General features: G+C 41.0%; 3 protein-coding genes across 4 annotated transcripts in view; 2 read left to right on the top strand and 1 right to left on the bottom strand.

Annotated features, from left to right (window-relative positions):
• Positions 1-5,459, bottom strand: part of igf2r (insulin-like growth factor 2 receptor) — a 45,651-nt gene extending 40,192 nt beyond the window's left edge. The window contains exons 1-2 of the mRNA XM_066697456.1: positions 5,270-5,459; positions 1,941-2,077 (exon numbers count right to left, since the gene is read on the bottom strand). Of these exons, the coding sequence (XP_066553553.1) occupies positions 1,941-2,077; positions 5,270-5,409 (277 nt within the window). The 5' untranslated portion in view covers positions 5,410-5,459. The remainder of the gene's footprint in view (positions 1-1,940; positions 2,078-5,269) is intronic.
• A 1,954-nt stretch (positions 5,460-7,413) lies between these two features.
• On the top strand, positions 7,414-11,299 carry c1h1orf198 (chromosome 1 C1orf198 homolog). Its single transcript, XM_066697453.1, has 4 exons — positions 7,414-7,750; positions 8,317-8,367; positions 9,554-10,141; positions 10,888-11,299. The coding sequence occupies exons 1-4, from the start codon at positions 7,445-7,447 to the stop codon at positions 10,942-10,944; spliced, it is 1,002 nt and encodes a 333-aa protein (XP_066553550.1). The 5' UTR covers positions 7,414-7,444; the 3' UTR covers positions 10,945-11,299.
• A 68-nt stretch (positions 11,300-11,367) lies between these two features.
• clec11a (C-type lectin domain containing 11A) lies at positions 11,368-17,777 on the top strand. 2 transcript variants are annotated; one of them, XM_066697454.1, is made up of 5 exons: positions 11,368-11,591; positions 12,838-13,122; positions 14,510-14,648; positions 15,541-15,732; positions 16,715-17,777. In XM_066697454.1, exons 2-5 carry the CDS (start codon positions 12,970-12,972, stop codon positions 17,113-17,115), a joined length of 885 nt encoding a protein of 294 aa, XP_066553551.1. In that variant the 5' UTR covers positions 11,368-11,591; positions 12,838-12,969; the 3' UTR covers positions 17,116-17,777. The 2 variants fall into 2 exon arrangements, with proteins under 2 accessions (XP_066553551.1, XP_066553552.1); XM_066697455.1 differs by lacking the exon at positions 11,368-11,591 and having other exon boundaries at positions 11,648-13,122.
• The last annotated feature ends 392 nt before the right edge of the window (positions 17,778-18,169 follow it).

Raw genomic sequence — 18,169 nt, 5'->3', positions numbered from 1 at the left:
GTGTGTGTGGGGGGGGGGGGGGTCTCAAAATGAGTCCATATTTATACTGCATATGACTGGTTGTATACACAGCCCGATTATTTATTTATGTCCAATTCCCACAGGCTGTCTGTAGTAGAGGGAAAAGGGCTGCCTGTCTTGGAAAGGTTACTTGATAAGAGCATAATCCTGCTTGACCTCCTTGCATTCAGTGCCAATGGAAAAGGGTTCGTGACATCACATGAGAAAAACACCGTGAGAACACAGCAATAACTCTCAATAAACTGAACTACAAGAAAAGGAACCGGTCTACATATTTCAGATTCAGTGATTTGTGTGAAGCTCCTACATTTGGAAAATATAGGCTAAAGCTTGTACCACTTGTGGCCATTTCTGTCTGTGCCAGCTGATGACACATAATACACCTGTCAGCTGAGTAAAGGCTAAAAAATTCTGGAGGCGAATAGTCTCGGTCTGAAATAGTTCTTATAAAAACTTGTTTGTTTTGTTTTAGTTTTTTCGCTTGTTTCCCCATTTCTGCTTTTCATTCTTTAAGGCTAAAAAAAGAGGGAGCCCATTTTGTTCTGCTGTGTTCCAATGAAATGTGTGTATTTATATCCTGTTACAACAACAATGATGGAATAGGTTAGTTCAAATTAGGGGGAAGCAGTCTCTTTGAAAGACCACGTTTTAACAAATATACAATTTAAATGTCATGTATATATACACACGTTGTTCTATACTATTATCAGAATGGTGATCTCAATCCAGGTGAGCTAAGTAGATCTCTCTTTTTTCATTTTCTTGTTTCGTTTCAGAAATTGTGTAACTCAGTTGTGACATCCCTGCAACACCGGCTAAAACAAATGTGCAAATCCAGCATCTTTCCTAATAAACATGAGTATCACACATTTTCAGTTACAAGACATTCTTTAGTGCACAAAATCCAGATGGCCAAACATGGCTACACTCAATCTAGTGGAAAGCAGTGCCAATGCTGAACTGCCTAGACTCAATAAGGTTCCTAGTTGCGCAACACACTATACTGTCTGGCACTGTGGCACACTGTCACAAAACACAGAGACTCCAAGATAAGATTTATTTCAGGCTCTGTAATACAGCAACAGAAACCCTGCACATTTACAGAAGTGATTCATAAAACTAACCACTAGACAAGCTCCCTATGCACAGGGACATATTTTATACTATTCCCATATAATACCATTATCCATAGGGGGACAGTTGTATGCAGCAGTTCTAATTTGCCATTATCAACTAGCTCTCTCCAAAACGTGATTCGTCTCCCCTCACAAATAGAAACCCTGAGAATTGCCCTTTCCCCAGCTCATTTCCACGAGGCAAGTCTGAGAGATCCACAAAAGCAGCACAAACTTCAGAAGAATTTAAGAGGGCTTTCCCACCCACATGCCAGCAGCACTGAACCGAGAGGAAAGACCTGACAGTGTCACTAAAGTAGAATTACATTTAGAAAGTACTTAAGAGCCCTTTAATGTATGGTATATAAATCTGATGGTTTCACTCTGAAATCATCCCCCACTTCCTGCCATTAGTGCCAGTTACAAATGCAGTTACTACTGTGGAAAAACAATATTCTTTAGGAGAAAAAAAAAAAAAAAAGTCAGCTGAAAACAAAATCGTATTAGAATCAGGAGAAAACATGTTGAAAGTACTTGAAAGGCTTTGCAAATTCAACTGAACCCACATCCATCTGATGCACTTTTGTCACGGATTTCTGACCCTCACTCTCACACCCCCAAAAGCATCCAAAGTCAAACTTCTCTTTCCATCGTAGACATCTCCGCTTGAAACAGCTGTAATTTGGGTAACCGCTCGAGTGTGGCTGTCCCAGGATCTTCCACTGTACAACACAGTCTTTCCTTGTTTTTCCGTCTCAGTCTTTGCTCACGTGCGTTTACGCATTTGTCGAAGCCGGTACTCACCCACAGAATGCCACTTGGATGCTACATCATAGGCACAGACGACAGAGTCTTTTCCACAGCTGTTAACAGGCGAGGCCTCGCAGAGCGTTATGGAGTAATTCACCTTCCCGTCTGTGTCTATAGCCTCCCATTTGAACCTGCGCCAAAAAAAAGGAAAAAAATAAATAAAAATAGAACTCTACACCTGAGCAAGGCATAAAAGGATACAAGGTTGCGGAATATGTTAGCACAATGAAACATTATGTGAAGAGTGCTTATAGGAGCCTCTGATCCACTTCAACAGGTACAGTAACAAAGAGGGTGAAAGGAAAGAAAAAAAAATCATGAACAACAGGAAATGATATTAACGATCTGTCTCAGTATGGTCAAAGGGAAAGGACACATGGCAATTCAGATGTATTCTACAATCCAATCTAACAGCTAGTGATTTTTATACAGGTTATCTTCCATGTTTTGTTTTTAAAAGGCTTCGAATCAAGCAAACTATATATAATTAGTTTGTTCACATATTGACTAAACAAACTGGGATGGAAACAAGATAATGGTTGTGGTTCTCGAAGACTATTTCACTGCCACTCTATATGAAGTGTTTAGTCATATACAAATGCAATGGCATCACGCAAATAACACGGTGAAAAAACATGTTTTCGATTTCGCTTTCAAACTGTGGATGTGTGCCAGTTTATAAACTATTACCCCCAGGCACAAACACCCTCCAGAGGCAACTCTGGACCTTATTTACCATGGGAGTCTCTAGGTAACATCTCATCTGGGTTCTGAATTTCTTAATTAAACTCATTATCCAATGCATTAGCCAGGCCTAACCTTTAACACAGAGATGTACTACACTGGGAGCAGCAGTCCAACAGGTTTTATAGGTGATTCAGAATCATCGGCATCTTAAGAACTGGGAAATGTCATCAAATCGACGTAATTAAGGCCACGATGAGTTGATTAGGGTATTTAAGAGCTCAGGTGGACCAAAAACTTGGAAGACACTGCGGCTTAACAGGAACAGAGGTGTGCACCGTTCCTTTAACAAGCCGAGACAAAGCCAGAACTAGAAGACCTGGATAACTATCTAGACCCCTGGTTCTAGGGTCTTTTGCCTTTACCTTAATTTGATTGTTAGATTTAATTATTTTCCAGATCTGTGCTTATTGACCATGTAATGCTAACCCATAAGGCCCTGAAGTACTCTCTCTAGGACCAGGGTTGTGGACGCCTGCTGTAAAGCGATTGCCAGGTTTTCAGCCTCGGCTCAGACTCCAGCAAATCAGTTGTCAAGAAACTTTGCTCATGCAAATGGATTCAATTTCAATCGATTAACCCAGTTGATGGAGCATGTCCTTCCCTGTAATGTTCAATATATGGCACTGATGGGTTCAGATAATTCAGAGTGATTTAAACTTAGCTTTTTACCATTTCATCACATGTGGTCTTAACCATTACCGTTTGTGTTTTACTTCAAAACATGCATTTACTACACTTTTCAGGATAGTTTTCATTGTTGTCAGTGCTCACCCTGACTTAGTTGCTCCATGAAAAGAAAAAACAAACACGAGTTTTGATATCTCTTATTTCTGACCCTACATTTGTATTTCGGCATAAAACCAGATTCAGACAATAATTCTCAAAAGTAGGGAAAAGGGACTGAAAGAATGGGCATCACAAAGAGATTTGTCCTTTACAGTTCTACCACTGTGTAATTTTAAATCTCAAATATTAAAAGGAAGTGGTTGAGAATTGTGGTAAATTTTTTAACAAATACTTCTGGTATTAACCTCCAATCATTTGCTTGCTTTATATATGGTCATGCTACTTGTCAGCAATTCCTGTTGAGGAACAGTCCATGTGTGTTCGATATCTCCTGATTACAATGACAAGAAGCTGTATCAAAACCAATGTAAAGTAAATACAGATTCAATGTGTTAACAGTAGTACTAACCTTGTTCATTTAAGCAAATTAGAAGAAGTAATTAAAGTTTCAGGTGGAATAAAAGACATAAGAAGCAATAGCTATCAAATGCCAGAGGTACTGAACTCCTGAATTACAGAATGGGAAGCATAAGTACCATATATTAAAAAAAAACTAGACAGTGTGACTCCTTGAGTTAGAGACTGGGAACCATGACAGGTTTGTTTCTCATGTACTGTGGAAACCGTATTATTCAAGAGCTATCTTCTGCAGGTTTGTTGTCGGATTGTTTTTTCTGGCTGTATCTGGCCACTCTGCTGCAGAGAAAGTATAATATCAACTCTGAAGCAAGGATAAAGAAAGTCTGGCTTTTAAATGTAATTCAGATCTCTTAAAAATGTATTTCAGCTGAAACTATAGCCATCTACAAACTGTCAGAGTATTCTTATGGTCCCCTTTCAAGGCCTATGCCTCACCATGTTTTACCCACATTTGTATTATAATTATTTTTTAACACATATACACAGAAAGAGTAATTTAGTTTACAATGGGCAGAATGTCCTGCTCAAAGGTTGAAGTTCTCCTGTTTTATATGATAGACATGACTGTTTGCTTCTTTAAAGTCCTGGGAACCTTCTCCTCTACTTGTTGTTTTAGACAGCATTACTAAGCTATTCTGGTATTTGTCTCTCCTTCAGCCTAGACTTCTAAGAATAAAGTCATGCGTCCCATCTCCTGAGTAGTTACGCATATGCTCCATGCTAACGTACACTGAACAGCTAATTGACTATTAAAAATGGTATTTCTTACTAGATTATGTGATGCAAGTGCCAGATTTATAAAATACACGTCCCAAAGACATAACAAAATAAGTGTATAACACCTAATTCGGTGCAAGAACACTAAATGCATCTGCAGATCAAGAGAAGACGTGCTTCAGTACTGTGCCATCCTTAAGTTTTTGTTTCTCTCTCCTCCGTGCCTGATGGATTTATATCAGTTTATCTGATGCATTGTTTTATGGTTTCTGTATGTTTATTTATTTATGTCTATATCCATCTGCGTACTGTGACTACCCAGCCAAGGGCGCTATACAAAATACAAACTGATTGACTGATATTGTGACTCGTAATTGCATTCATATGTACCCAGCAGCTTGAGACGGCAGTGGCCACAGCGGTATTATTAACGTTACATTGCTTTTTTGTCCACGTTATCTTTCCGCGGCTGGGGATTTCATTTACAAACACCTCCACCGTGTCGACCTATCCTGTTCAAACGCAAATATTCCTGATAATGACCCATACCACGCGTCTATCGTTATTACAGGCTTCGTCTCGCCTCTGTCTATGTGGAGGCAGCGCTATTTGCTTATTGCCAGATGCAATATTGCACACAGGAGGCTTCTTACCTGCACAGCTCCTCATACCACGGCCGCTCGCTCGCCCCCACGGCGCCGCAGAGGAGCGCCAGCGCGGCGGCGAGGATCATCCACAGCCACCCGGCACAGCGGCGCGGTCGTGCTGCCACAGACTGGCACGGCGATCCCATGTTTTCCTCCCCGTGAAATTACAGCTCTCTGCCCGACATGATACAGCAAGTCGTCGGGAGCAGGAACTGAGATCACATGACTGCACACATGTGACCCGGCCGTCACGTGGTGCGGCCCGCCGCTCTGAGTCATCCCGCGGCCGCGCGCAGGCAAGGCGCTATAAACAGCGCGCTGACGGGCAGGGGCTCATGTTGGTGTTGTTTTATTTGAATCGAGTTAGTTGGTTTGCTACTGTAAGCCTTTCATGACACTCTCAAGTTTAATTCCGTTTTGTGGATCTTGAAATTCCATTGTGGAAGATATATGATAAAGCATTATAATTACAGATTAATCATGTTTATTAAACTTAAGTCACTAAATAGCATTGTTTAAAATGAATGGTACAAGAATATAACTATACATGATCTGTCCTCTTCGACGTGGACACGTGCAAGGCATCACATGCAGGTAACAGAAATGTCCACTATAATTACACTATGGGAGGTACAGATCTAGATCAAGTAACACATGAAAAGACCTAGGAGTCTATATGGCTCCTCACTTTCTCCATCCAAACAATGTGAGGAAGCAATTAAAAATGCAAACAGACTGTTAGGGTATATTGTCAAAAGTGTAGAATTGAGAACAAGGGCAGTGATGTTCAGACTGTACAATGCACTAGTTAGAGCTCATCTGGATACTGTGGACAGTTCTGGGCTCCACACTTCAAGAAAGATATCGCTGCTCTAGAGGCAGTTCAGAGGAGAGCAACCAGACTTATTCCAGGTCTGAAGGGAATGTCCTACTGAGAGACTGAGGGACCTGAACCTTTTCACCCTGGAACAGAGGAGTGTACATGGGGACTTGATCCAAGTCTTCAAAATCATGAAAGGCATCGACCACATCAAACCAGAGGAGCTTTTCCAGATCAGCAGGGACACACGCACCCGGGGACACAAATGGAAATTGGGCTTCAAGGCATTCAAGACAGAAATCAGGAGACACTTCTTCACACAGGGTCGTCCTCCCCAGCGATGTGCTTGAAGCTGAAAATTTGGGAACATTTAAAAACAGACTGGATAGGTTCCTTGGGTCACTTAGTTATTAATGGACACCAAATGAGCACAATGGGTTGAAGGGCCTTATCTCGATTGTAAACTTTCTTATGTTCTTTACTGGGACTCTGTACTGACAGGGGCACCTGCACTGAGAATTATGAGCTCCCCTAAATTAATTATTGTTGTATTGTAATGCAGCCCCCTTAGACAAGAATAGGAAGCGTAAATATAGCATATCATTTGCTCCCTGGGCTACGTCTATATCGTGGTATTGTTAGGACCAGTTGCACTTCATTGTTTCTCAAATGCTGTATTGTACTGCGTGTTCTGCCCGCAGCACGTCGCTCTCGGCCAGTGACCACAGATCCCCTGTTCGCCCCGCCATCTTGGGTGATAATTCGTGAAAGAGCTGTAACTAAACCTTCAATGTAATTTTTTTTTTTTTTTTTAGCATCAATGTATTTAATCTGTAAAAAGTAAAAAACAAATGTCAATGTTGTGTTATAATATTGTAGCGTTTGCGGTTGCAAGCTAAATTTATTAGGCTACAGAAAAATAACAATTTTCCTGATGCAACAGGTTTATTACTTTATGGAAAAATGCTACAATACAACAAAGCATTTGGAGGTAATTGTACACTAGGATTATAAGCATTAAAATTCATTTCTTTTTTTAATTAAACGTGATTTATCTGTATTATATTTATACCCTATATTTGTATAGGTTACATTTCATATCCTGGATAAGGGCGTCTGCCAAGAAATAATAATAATAATAATAATAATAATAATAATAATAATAATAATAATATCGCCCTGGAAACTGATGCTGATTAATAAAAAATACACCGTATTATGTAATGTTTTGTTTTGTGGTTGTGTACAGTGACCTTATCACTCAAGATGGCCACGCCACTCTCCAGCTCGACTCCATCTTTTCCACTGCAGCTGTATGATGACGTCAGCCGAGTGCCTCTCCCTGAACAGCTGGCAGCAAAATGGCCGCGGTGACGCTGGCAGGGGGAGATGCGCACAGGATGGAGGCGAAGAAGTTTGAGTATTTCTCCTCCATCAACTCCATGGCCAAGAAGATTATGCTGGAGAGGGAGAGTATTAAACAGAAGCACGGACCTCAATGGGAAAAAATGACCCCGAACGAGCAGGACAGCGCCATCGATAACTGTTTGATGGACCCCCAGATCCGAGCCCGCTATGCCATGCACAGGGTGGACCGGGAAGAGCTTATATTTTACCCCAAATATATCCTCCAAACCGGACAGAAAACGGTTCATTTTGGAGAAGAGGTGAGGAAATACAGTACTAATATGTATGCATTGGCATCCGCGGTAGCTTCCGGGAACTAGATTTGGTCTTCGGTCTTTTTCGTTTCCCAAACAAAGCAGCTTAAACAAGGATTGACAACACCAGATCAACACGCACGTCATTGTCAGTGTTTTTGTGGGGGGAAACATTGGCATTGGCTACTACACGCTTTTGGTCCCATTCAAAGATGTTTGGGATTTAGAACCTCAGATACTTACGATTACAAACAGTTTTATAAGCAGTGAATGCTTTTTGTTTAAAGACACAATTCCGTGACACACAAACAATGTGTATTATTATTTTGCTAACATAACAATTCTGCTAAATGTTTCTAATATTTTTTCTCCACTTTCACTAGGATGTTTTGTTCGTTGATCCAGGATATTCATTAGTTGCCTATGACGTAGCCTTACCCATGTTTGTGTTGACTTGAGCTCTCCATGCTGTTGCGTCCCTTGCATGACCGAGCTGGGTACTTACCTAGTTATTATCTGTGCATGCTTTTATACACTCTTTCCCCGTTTGTTTTTCTTCCCACCAATTTCAGGATATAACCTGGCAAGATGAGCACTCTTCCCCATTCTCCTGGGAGACCAGGGTAAGTCTTTGTCTGGTTGTAATGGTGCTGCACACTTTATAGTTATCCTGTCATACAGAACTCAAAGCAAATACAGATAATAAATACACAATCATTTTGTATTATTAAGGGGCCATCATGTTTGTTTCAGTCTCCCCAAAAGGAGTAGTTTGTGTTGTATATTTATCTTATGTCATTTCTGTTTTGTTTTCTGTTCAGGTTGCTATTTTGGCAATTACAGACCATATAAATAGACGCTTTATCCATAAACCTTCTAATTAGACAATTATCATACAGCTAACTGACAATTAAAAAATATCCCAGTATAATTTAAATCAGGATCACTGACAAGTCAAACCCCATGTGCTGATCTTGCTGGAAGAAATACACCATTTAAGTAGTCTGAGAGTTAGTGACCATACTCATTCAATGCAGCGATTAGAGAAGGAGATTAGCTATGCACAATCCTCTGAAGGTGTTGTTGAAGGATTATGCACTTTCAACTCTTTATACATGTTTTTTGTATTTGGCTTTTAAGATTGTGTTATTTGTTGGAGTTGTTCTTTCTGTAAAGTAGTATTTTGACGTCACCAGTGGATTACTGCACAAGTCAAGTGTTCACTGTGATCATACCATTGGGACTCCTGTGGGTTCTTTGTAGTGAAGATGTCAGCGATCATGTTTCTTTAGATGGCATTGCTAAACGCTTCCTTGGACTCTCCTACTAGACTGAAGGCTTCGCTTACACCGTGTAACAATGTATTTATTTATTTTGTTTCTGGGTAGTAAGTGTTATTTCCTAATTGCTTATGCCTCAAAAGTAAACTTTGCTTTTGTGACCAGGACAGTGATATTTTGAAATTTACCTATTTTCAATGAGAAAACCGTCTAATTTGTGTCTTTTTGTTCACATAAAGTCAGAAAAAAACAACATGAATCCAAATTAATATGTATTTATACTAAAGTAATACAAAAATGACTACAAAAGATTTAGAAGTGAGTAGTTTTTCGAGATTTACGATTATAAAATAAATTAAAGTATAATCGTTATTCTCGAAAAACTACTCACTTCTATACTTTAGAGGCATAAGCAATTAGGAAATAACACTTACTACCCAGGAACAAAAATTGTGTTGCATAGTGTTATCAGTGCACTTCCAATCTGTGCCTGATCTTTGTCTCGGTTTCTCAAACACGTTTCTGACAGAGCCAGATGGAGTTCAGCCTCACGTCATCGCCTGTAGCTTCAGAGCAGGGCAGCTCCTCCTCACAGGCCGATTCGAAGCCTGCTGCAAAGTTGTCACAGCCCTCAAAGTCCTCTCAGAGCAGCCAGGCAACCAAGGTGGCCCAGAGCAGCAAGGCACCCAACGGCGACGGACCAGGGCTGGGCAGGAAGGAGGAAGAGTCCTCATTCTGGAAAATCAGCGCAGAGAGATCCAGGCTGGAGGGCGAGCAGGCCGACTTCCAGTCCCTGACACCCAGCCAGATCAAGTCCCTGGAGAAAGGGGAGAAGCCCCTGCCCTCGTACCTGCGACAGGAGTCAGCCCCTAGAGAAAAGGAGGAGCAGCGAACCGAGAGGCCCCGAGCCCCCAGACCAGAGAAGCCTCCGCCCATCAAAGTTGCCTCCCCTGCAGTGGGCTTGGCGCGAGCAAAGCCCAGCCTCTCCTCGGTGAGCTCCGTGGATGAAGTCTTCACCCCGGGACCAGAGACCAAGTCTCCAGCTCACATCCCCAGCAACATGAAGGCCAAAGAGAAGGACGAACCCCCCATGGCATCAAGCCCCACCTTCTCCCAGGTAGGACCAGCACCAAGATCACAATTTGTAATGGCTTTAGTTTTTTTTGCACCCCCCCCCCCCCCCCCTACTCCCTGAAATAGAGACGGCTGATGTTTAGCAACAGTGTTAGGTAGCCATATGGTCTGGAAGTTCAAATAAATTCAGTTTCTAAGCCTGGAAAAAGGAAATGGAGAGGAGGAAACATGAATATGAACATTAATTAATTTAAAATAACTTAATAGTGAACTTCTAAAAACAGAAGTATTTACAAGTTGCCACAGACAGAGACAGGAGAGTACAGGTGAGAGGCAGCCATCTTGTTGTTTTCCTAGTTTCAGACCAGTCTTAGCATTCCTCGTTTTGTTTTAAGTTTGCCTTAATTGAAGTTAGTATTGTCTGTAATTTGCCTTAATAGAAGTCAATTCAGTTCAGCTGCTGAGTTGGTGAAAGTAAATTGTTATTCTGTCTCTCACTGTTAAAATACACCTACCATTAAAATTATAGACTGATCATTTCTTTGTCAGTGGGCAAACGTACAAAATCAGCAGGGGATCAAATACTTTTTTCCCCCCACTGTATAGGGGGTCCCAATTCAGTGAAGATACGATCATAATGCATTTAGATGGAAGATAAATAATTTTACTTGCAATATCCTCTCTGGGTTGACTCAAACCCACAATGTACAATACAAAGCAAGCATTTCCATTAAAATTCAGGATATTGCTTTCATAAAAATGTTTAACTTATGCTAATTGTCCCCACAGTTTAACACAAGCAACAGCATTCTGAAGACAGGATTTGATTTCCTGGATAACTGGTAACAACAGAAAACATCTGCTGGAAAGACGGCACAAGAGCATCACCCCCGCTTTCCTTTGCGAACTGTGGAAAGGCTACCTGAGCAGAAAAACAGTATTTAAATTAAATCCTGCTTCTCACACCTGTCAATATTCATGCTTTATATTCTCCACTGGACAACCTCCAGTTCCCCACCGTTACTCGGCTTTGTTACATTGACCTCATTCTAGTCTGTCGTAAGTGTTCTGTATGTATTTATATATGTATTCACACCCATTCGGTGGTTAGACATGTTACCTACGATGATGCATCAATCTTGCTATGTAGAGCTCCAGCCATTTTACACTACAAAACAGAATAAAATTTTGTATTACTGAAGCAGCAGGTTGTTTTTTTTCTGTTGGATGTTTTAGCCAATTTCCTACCAGTACATGGAAGATACTGAATTAATGCTTTGTTTTAATTCTAATTAATCCATCTCTTCACACTTCAGGGTCTCGGCTATATAAATGATGTTAAGAGCTGCATGGCAATAACTGGGATACAACCAAACGGGCAACAAGATTGCAATGTCAGTCTACAAGGACGAGTTATTGAGAAGAGTAGGCAATAGACATTCCTACATTGACCTAAACATCTACAATAAAGCAATTCATATCTGGAAATGCAGGTAATTCAAAAAGTGAAAGTTTTGACAAGACTGCTATTGGAGAAAGTGACTAAGACTCAGTTAGATTTTAGTTGATCAAAACATAACATCCAGCGTTGTTTTAAAACATTTGTGTAAACTGGATTAGGGCTTCTGCTAAGAAATAATAGAATAACCTATACATCGGAGTAATTCAAAAGCACTCGTAAGAAAATGCTGACACAAAACAGCCGAGACAAGATTTCAGTTCTGCCTCATTCAAGCTTGCCCAGTATAAGCACAGGAACCAAACTAAAAGCATGACTGGCATTGCTGGCAACACGTTCTCAAAAATAAGCTGATTCCTGTTTTTATCTAGCTCATTTACTTTACCTTAAATGCCAGAAGACCCATTTGGATAATGAACGCACGAACACTTCCAAATGTCAGCTTCAATACCACTAGTGGACTTTGTAATCCTTCACAGTGATATAAATCCGGTAGAAGCGGACCTTTGTACTGTTGCGTGCTGAGCTCAACACACACTGCGCTCCAGCACCTGTGCTGCGTCACAATCACTTCAAGGGTAACCAATCAGCATTCAGGACCAAAGCATCCTGTGGCAAATTTTCTTGTATCCCCTCGAACCATGATTATGTATTATACACACAAGAAGAACTGTAAGAAACTGCACAGTCGTTAGGGTTTCTCCACACTGTGAGACGTCTGCTACACAAATACACCGTTTGCTGAATTGACATCGTTCCCATGTTTTTTATCGGCTAGATAGAAACTTTATTAATCGACACGTGGAAAATAATTTGTCAACCACTGCATAACAACACCTCAAAACATATATAAATAATAACACACACACATATATAATGACATTTAAAAAAACAAAATAGGTTATTTAACTTTCATTTTTAAATTTACATTTGTCCCATATAAGGGTAAAGGTTAGGGATGTATTTAAAGAGGTTAGAATATCTTTTGTGGTCATTATATATGTGACCTAACCAGGTAATAATGTTGCAATATGTTCTAAAACAAGGTCCTTAAGAGGCAGTGGGGCTCCTGTATGTCATTAATATTAACTAACAGAAAATGACTTATTTATTCTAAATGAATACTGTGTCCAGGTTTTTCGCTGTTGAGTATTTTAAATAACCAGGACCAGTGTCACCATGAGTTCAAATGAAACAGCACTGTGTTAAATCTGCAGTGTTAACACAAAACATAGAAACGAGGAAGGAGGAAAAAAATCAGATTTCCTGTTGTTCTTGAGGCCATCCAGGGAGGACACTGAAAAGCATAAAGAGGGAACAAAGGCAAAGGAGAAAGAAGGCTGTAGGGAGACAGACTGAGAGACTACACACCATATTGTTTTATTCCTCTATCCTGGATTAAATAAGCTGAGATGGGGAAAGCAGCTGTCCTGGTTATTATTGTGTGCATACTTGCACTGTCAGTATGCCAACCTGAGACTGGCAGCCTTGAGAGCCATTCAGAGCCAGCAGTGGACAAGGCAGCCATCGGGACTGGAAAGGAGAGATCACAGCCAGAATCACAGGTGAGACATTATGGTCAAAGGGCTTTTCCCCACAGTAAAACTGTCTCCTGTTTCTATGAAAATCACCTTTGTAAGTTTACAGTTCAAAAGGTCAAAAGCGTGTGTCCTCCACCATCCCCACCTAAACACAGTTTGGGGTTTATAATTGTCATCATTATTATTACTATTATTATTTTGTTGGCTTTTTCTTTGAGCATTTGGAGAGAAAAGCTTTGGAAGTTGTCCCTTCAAAGCAATGGGTTTTGGTACAGGAAGGGCAGATACTGCTGCACAGGAGATTTCACCACACTGGAGAGTGGTCTGTCATTTTTCTCCCTGGAGGGAAAGGACTGCTGTGGTTTGATACATTAAAAGTTTGGTAACGATTACCATAGTCACATCAGTTATTCATATTAAGGGTAAAATACAAGGTGTGATTTGTTGAAATTGTTCCACTGTGCCATTAGTCTCTCAGAATCTTAATGCGCAACTGATATTGTTCCATGGCTAGATTTGGTTATTAATTTAATTTGGTTTGATTAGATTCCACCCTAATGCCATTCTAATCTTTTATACCTCATTTGTATTCACTATAATGTGTAGAATTGTTCTGTATTATTATTGTGAAGGCGTTACCCTGTAGACAAAAGTAGGTGGGGACTTTGGGGGGCAGCATATTCAAAGGTACAAGAGTTTGTTCAGTAGATGTGGGTTCCTGTTATTAAATGAGGCACAGGCTTCTAAAGTGTATGAGGTATAGCAGTATGAACTAAAATAACCCCTCTGTGGCCTTGCTTTGATGTGTTACTCGAATCAGATGTTGGGAGTCAGTTTTACATTTGTCCAAGCCTGCAGCATTGTTTGGCCTCAGAAAGTGGGTGTGTAAGGAAGAGGCTCCCCAGCACTGTCTCCAAAACAATTAGCTAAATTGCAACCTGCAGAAAAGGAGGTTTATAACCATTGGAAGCATGTGCCATTCGTGCTCTGCTTTCTAGTCCACAAATATAATTGTGAAATAACTGGAACCTATGGATTAAGGTCACCTGCAGTTCTTTCACAATCCAGTTGCTGAATAAAATCTTCGCTCAGTTCCTGGCTAGGAGATAGGTGCTGTTCAGAAAAATGCTATCTGAAATTATCTTTAGGAAATGTCCTGAGAACCTCTTTCTAATGAATTGTTTCATTCTGGCTCACATTGCCCAGTAGTATCACCTTTAAATCTTGTGAACTGTTTCACAGCTGTAACACTGACAACAATCTAAATAGTTCTTAATTGGCAGCTGGGATATAATTGTATACATTTATATGTGATACACTGTGTGTAAATAGCCAAAGGAGAGATGTTCATACATATGCAGGGCTGAGTGACTAGTGAACCTGATTCGGACTCTTTCATTGCGCTCTTCAGGATCAGGAGACCGAGCCCCTGAACAGCCCTGAGAATGGGGGGGGTGGTGAGGAGGGAGAGATGGTGGACACGGAGCAGCCCAGGGAGTCGGAGCCAACGACTGCTGCCCCTGAAGTTGATGACACATGTTCTTATATCTGTAAGTATGTAGAAGTGACATAAAATAAGTAGTTAAACTCTGTATGCTCTGTATGCCACCACAATTAATCTGAAATGAAACAATCAAGATATGCTGTAAGTGTAGACTTTCATCTTTAATTTGAGGGTAGTTACATGCAAATTGGGTGAACAGTGTAGGAATTACACATTTTTATATGTGGTCCCCCCAATTTTAGGGGCTCAAAAGTATTTGGACAAACTAACATAATCATTAATTAAATTGTGAGTTTCAATACTGCCTGAAGTCTGGAACCCATAGACATCACCAGATGCTGGGTTTCTTCACTGGTGATGCTCTGCCAGGCCTGCACTGCAGCTGTCTTTAGTTCCTGCTTGTTCTTGGGGCCTAAAGATGAAAGTCTACACTTAAAGCACATCTTGATTGTTTGCTTTCAAATCCATTGTGGTGGCATACAGAGCCAAAATTAATACAACTGTGTCACTGTCCAAATATTTATGGACCTAACTGTATATCTCTATACAGGCAAACGTGTTAGACTGCATTACAGTGACATTGACGGTAGTTTGTTTTTAATTATTTAATTTGGCAGTAATGTCTAGTTTTGAGCAATCAATCAATTGCAGATCTGCACACCCAGACTTTTGGTAGATATAGATATACACACAATGTAATGACATGCTTTTCTCCCTCATTCATTTTAATTGATTTAACTTTGCTGCAGTGTGTCAAGACCCCACACAATGCCGCTCATTATGTGACCATGAACCCTTGCTTTAAATTATACATAAATTGCCTGGCTGGACATGGAGAGATGCTCCATGTTATCATTTTTAATACATAGGACGACCAACTTTTCAGCACCTGTGTCTAACACAAATACATACAAACGCAACCTGACTTCCCCCCCCAGTGTCCAGGCTGACTGATGTGGACTCTGCAATCCACCGTCTGAACGTGGCTCACTACACGCTGGATGTAAAGATGGCTCAAATGGCTGATCGGGTGACGGGAATAGCTGCTCGGCTGGAGGAGGTCTGGGACACCTTGGAGCTGACCACACGAATCAGCCAGGATAGCCGCAAAGAGATCGGACGCCTGGAAGGTACAGAACTGCTGGTCTCGAGTCATCCTGGAGATAAGTGTGGCCTAGTACAGGGGTAGTCCAGTAACACAACACCCCCTGAGGTAGTTACGCAGTCCCATAACACAGATTTAAGGGTGGCTGTGTGGAACATGTATAATCAAGGCCAAACTCTCTTGGCATACATGTTAAGGTACAACTCTTCATTTGAAGCAACCCTTCGGATCCCAGTGAATCAGGCAGACAGGCCAGTCAGCGTTTTAACAAAATCGGAGACCTTTCTGCAGGAGACGAGTGCTCAGGAAGAAAAAGGCACAGACACCGCAGTAGTCCGTTCATTTATCTTCAGTTTATTGAAAGTTTCACCCAGCCTTATACAGTCTAACAAACAACTGCTGCAACATTTAAGGGGCAGTCCCGATACGTAGTTACACAACATAATAGTACTGATTCATTGGCTAATGCGTTTGGGAAAGAAAACCTTTTGCAGTGTTCCCACAAGCAGGTGCACGTCATGCCTCGTGGGAATGTTATTGTCCGAGGATGTGCAACACATGATATATTTGTGGCAGGGAGGGGGCAGATAGTTTAGCACATACTGTATGAATAACATGTTTTGTGTCTGCCACAGCTGCAGGGATTACAAGCAGTTCTGCGGGTTATTTCAAAAGTATGCATAAGACATAGATAATAATAAGTAAGAATATGAAAGCTAAGAACAAACCTTAAACTAGATTTATATATACTTACAGATTAACTGTACATCAGAAGCTGCAAGTCAACACAGTTTACATAAAAATATGTAACAATAAAACCCTCACAATACATATTCAGAGCTAGTGCCCCAAAATAATGTTCTTGTAGGACCAACAATGGTAAATGAGCAATCCTAGTTTGACACCAGAGGAGACATCATAGGAGACATCAGAAGCAGGGTCTGCAGTCACGGGACGCTAACACTCTCCCTTCTCCCCGTCACCGCCTCATTCTTGTGTCCTTGCAGGCTGCCTGAAAGGCCGACGGGTCGGGTACAAGTGTTTCCTGATTATCCGTCTATATGAAAGCTACGCCGGCGCTTTGAAGAATTGCCAGGATCGGGGAGGCAGATTGGCAATGCCCAGGGACAGGAAGGAGCAGGAGGCCCTGGCGGAGTACTGCCGGGGTTTCTTCCACCCGGGGAACTGGCCGCTGTGGCTGGGCATCAGTGACCAGCGATCAGAAGACCTCTACCTGTTTGAGGACGGCACTCGGGTGACGTTTTTCTACTGGCGCAAGTCCTACCTGTCCAGCCAGCCGGACGGAGGCAGGAGGGAGAACTGCGTGGGTCTGTCATCGGACGATGGAGACTGGTGGGACAATGACTGCGAAAGGCTCATGTACTTCGTCTGTGAGTTCGACACCTGAGGTGCCCCAGGAACTCGTTGTAGGAGTTTTCGACACACTGCAGAACCCCCTGAAAGTTACGCACAGGAGGAGAAAATGGAATAGAGTGGGGTCAATGTTAATTTATATCATTCAAATATCCCCAGCACTGTTTTTATTACATTGGCTTAATCACATTGATTTTTTACACATTGATTCAGCACAAACAGTTCACCAGGTTTACTTTACAGTGAGGATTACCTTTATTAACAACCAGATTGTCCAATACTTATTTTCACCAGGGTAGCACCAGTTCCTAATAGCTCACTACACCCTAAAACCAAACAGGCCCTCAAATGGTCTTTCTTACTGTCATAACCCTTCTAAAATACCCATCTCCACCACATTGAGCTTCCTGGGGTGTAACTTTTCCTGCCCAACACACCTGGGCATGTAGTGAGAGTGCAGAGATGGGTTAATTATTGATTAATTATTTTAATCTTTAACATACAAGTATAACTTGTATAAAGCATTGTACAACTGTTAATAAAGCCAAAATCTAATGAATGCATTTTAATAATTTTGCAATACATATATGGCTCTAATAAACAGTGTATTTTTTCATTTAGATTGCAGTGCAAGGAATTTCTGTTTTAATGAACTCGGTCACATAATTTAATCACAAATAAAGGCACTTAAAATCATGTAAGAAAGCTCATGATTTTGTGTGAAATTGTTAGCTGAAGGTTTTTTGTTTCATACACTTTTGTTGATAAACACCAGGGAATGTATACAGAAATAAATTAGAAATATCTGGGATAGCAGTTAGCTCAAACCCAGAAATGACATGGAGCACAAGTCTTAGAGAAGGGGGTGAAGTCTTTGTGACCTTTGACACACTGCCAAGCCGGAAGAATCATTACACCGTCTCTAATGACTTCTCATGACTAACTGAATCTTTGTTAAATGATATAACCATCGTGTAAGCTATTGACAGTATTTGTTAAAGCTCTTGACAATAGTTTTTGAATGTGAAAGAAACAAAGCATGCTCTATGTGTTATCTAAAACTCACTATCCAATCTTCTATATGCAAT

This window comes from Amia ocellicauda, chromosome 1, assembly GCF_036373705.1.
Source record: "Amia ocellicauda isolate fAmiCal2 chromosome 1, fAmiCal2.hap1, whole genome shotgun sequence".
NCBI classification, from domain to species: domain Eukaryota; kingdom Metazoa; phylum Chordata; class Actinopteri; order Amiiformes; family Amiidae; genus Amia; species Amia ocellicauda.
The sequence above is the reverse complement of the archived record's forward strand: the minus strand, read 5'-3'. Positions and strand labels throughout refer to the sequence as shown.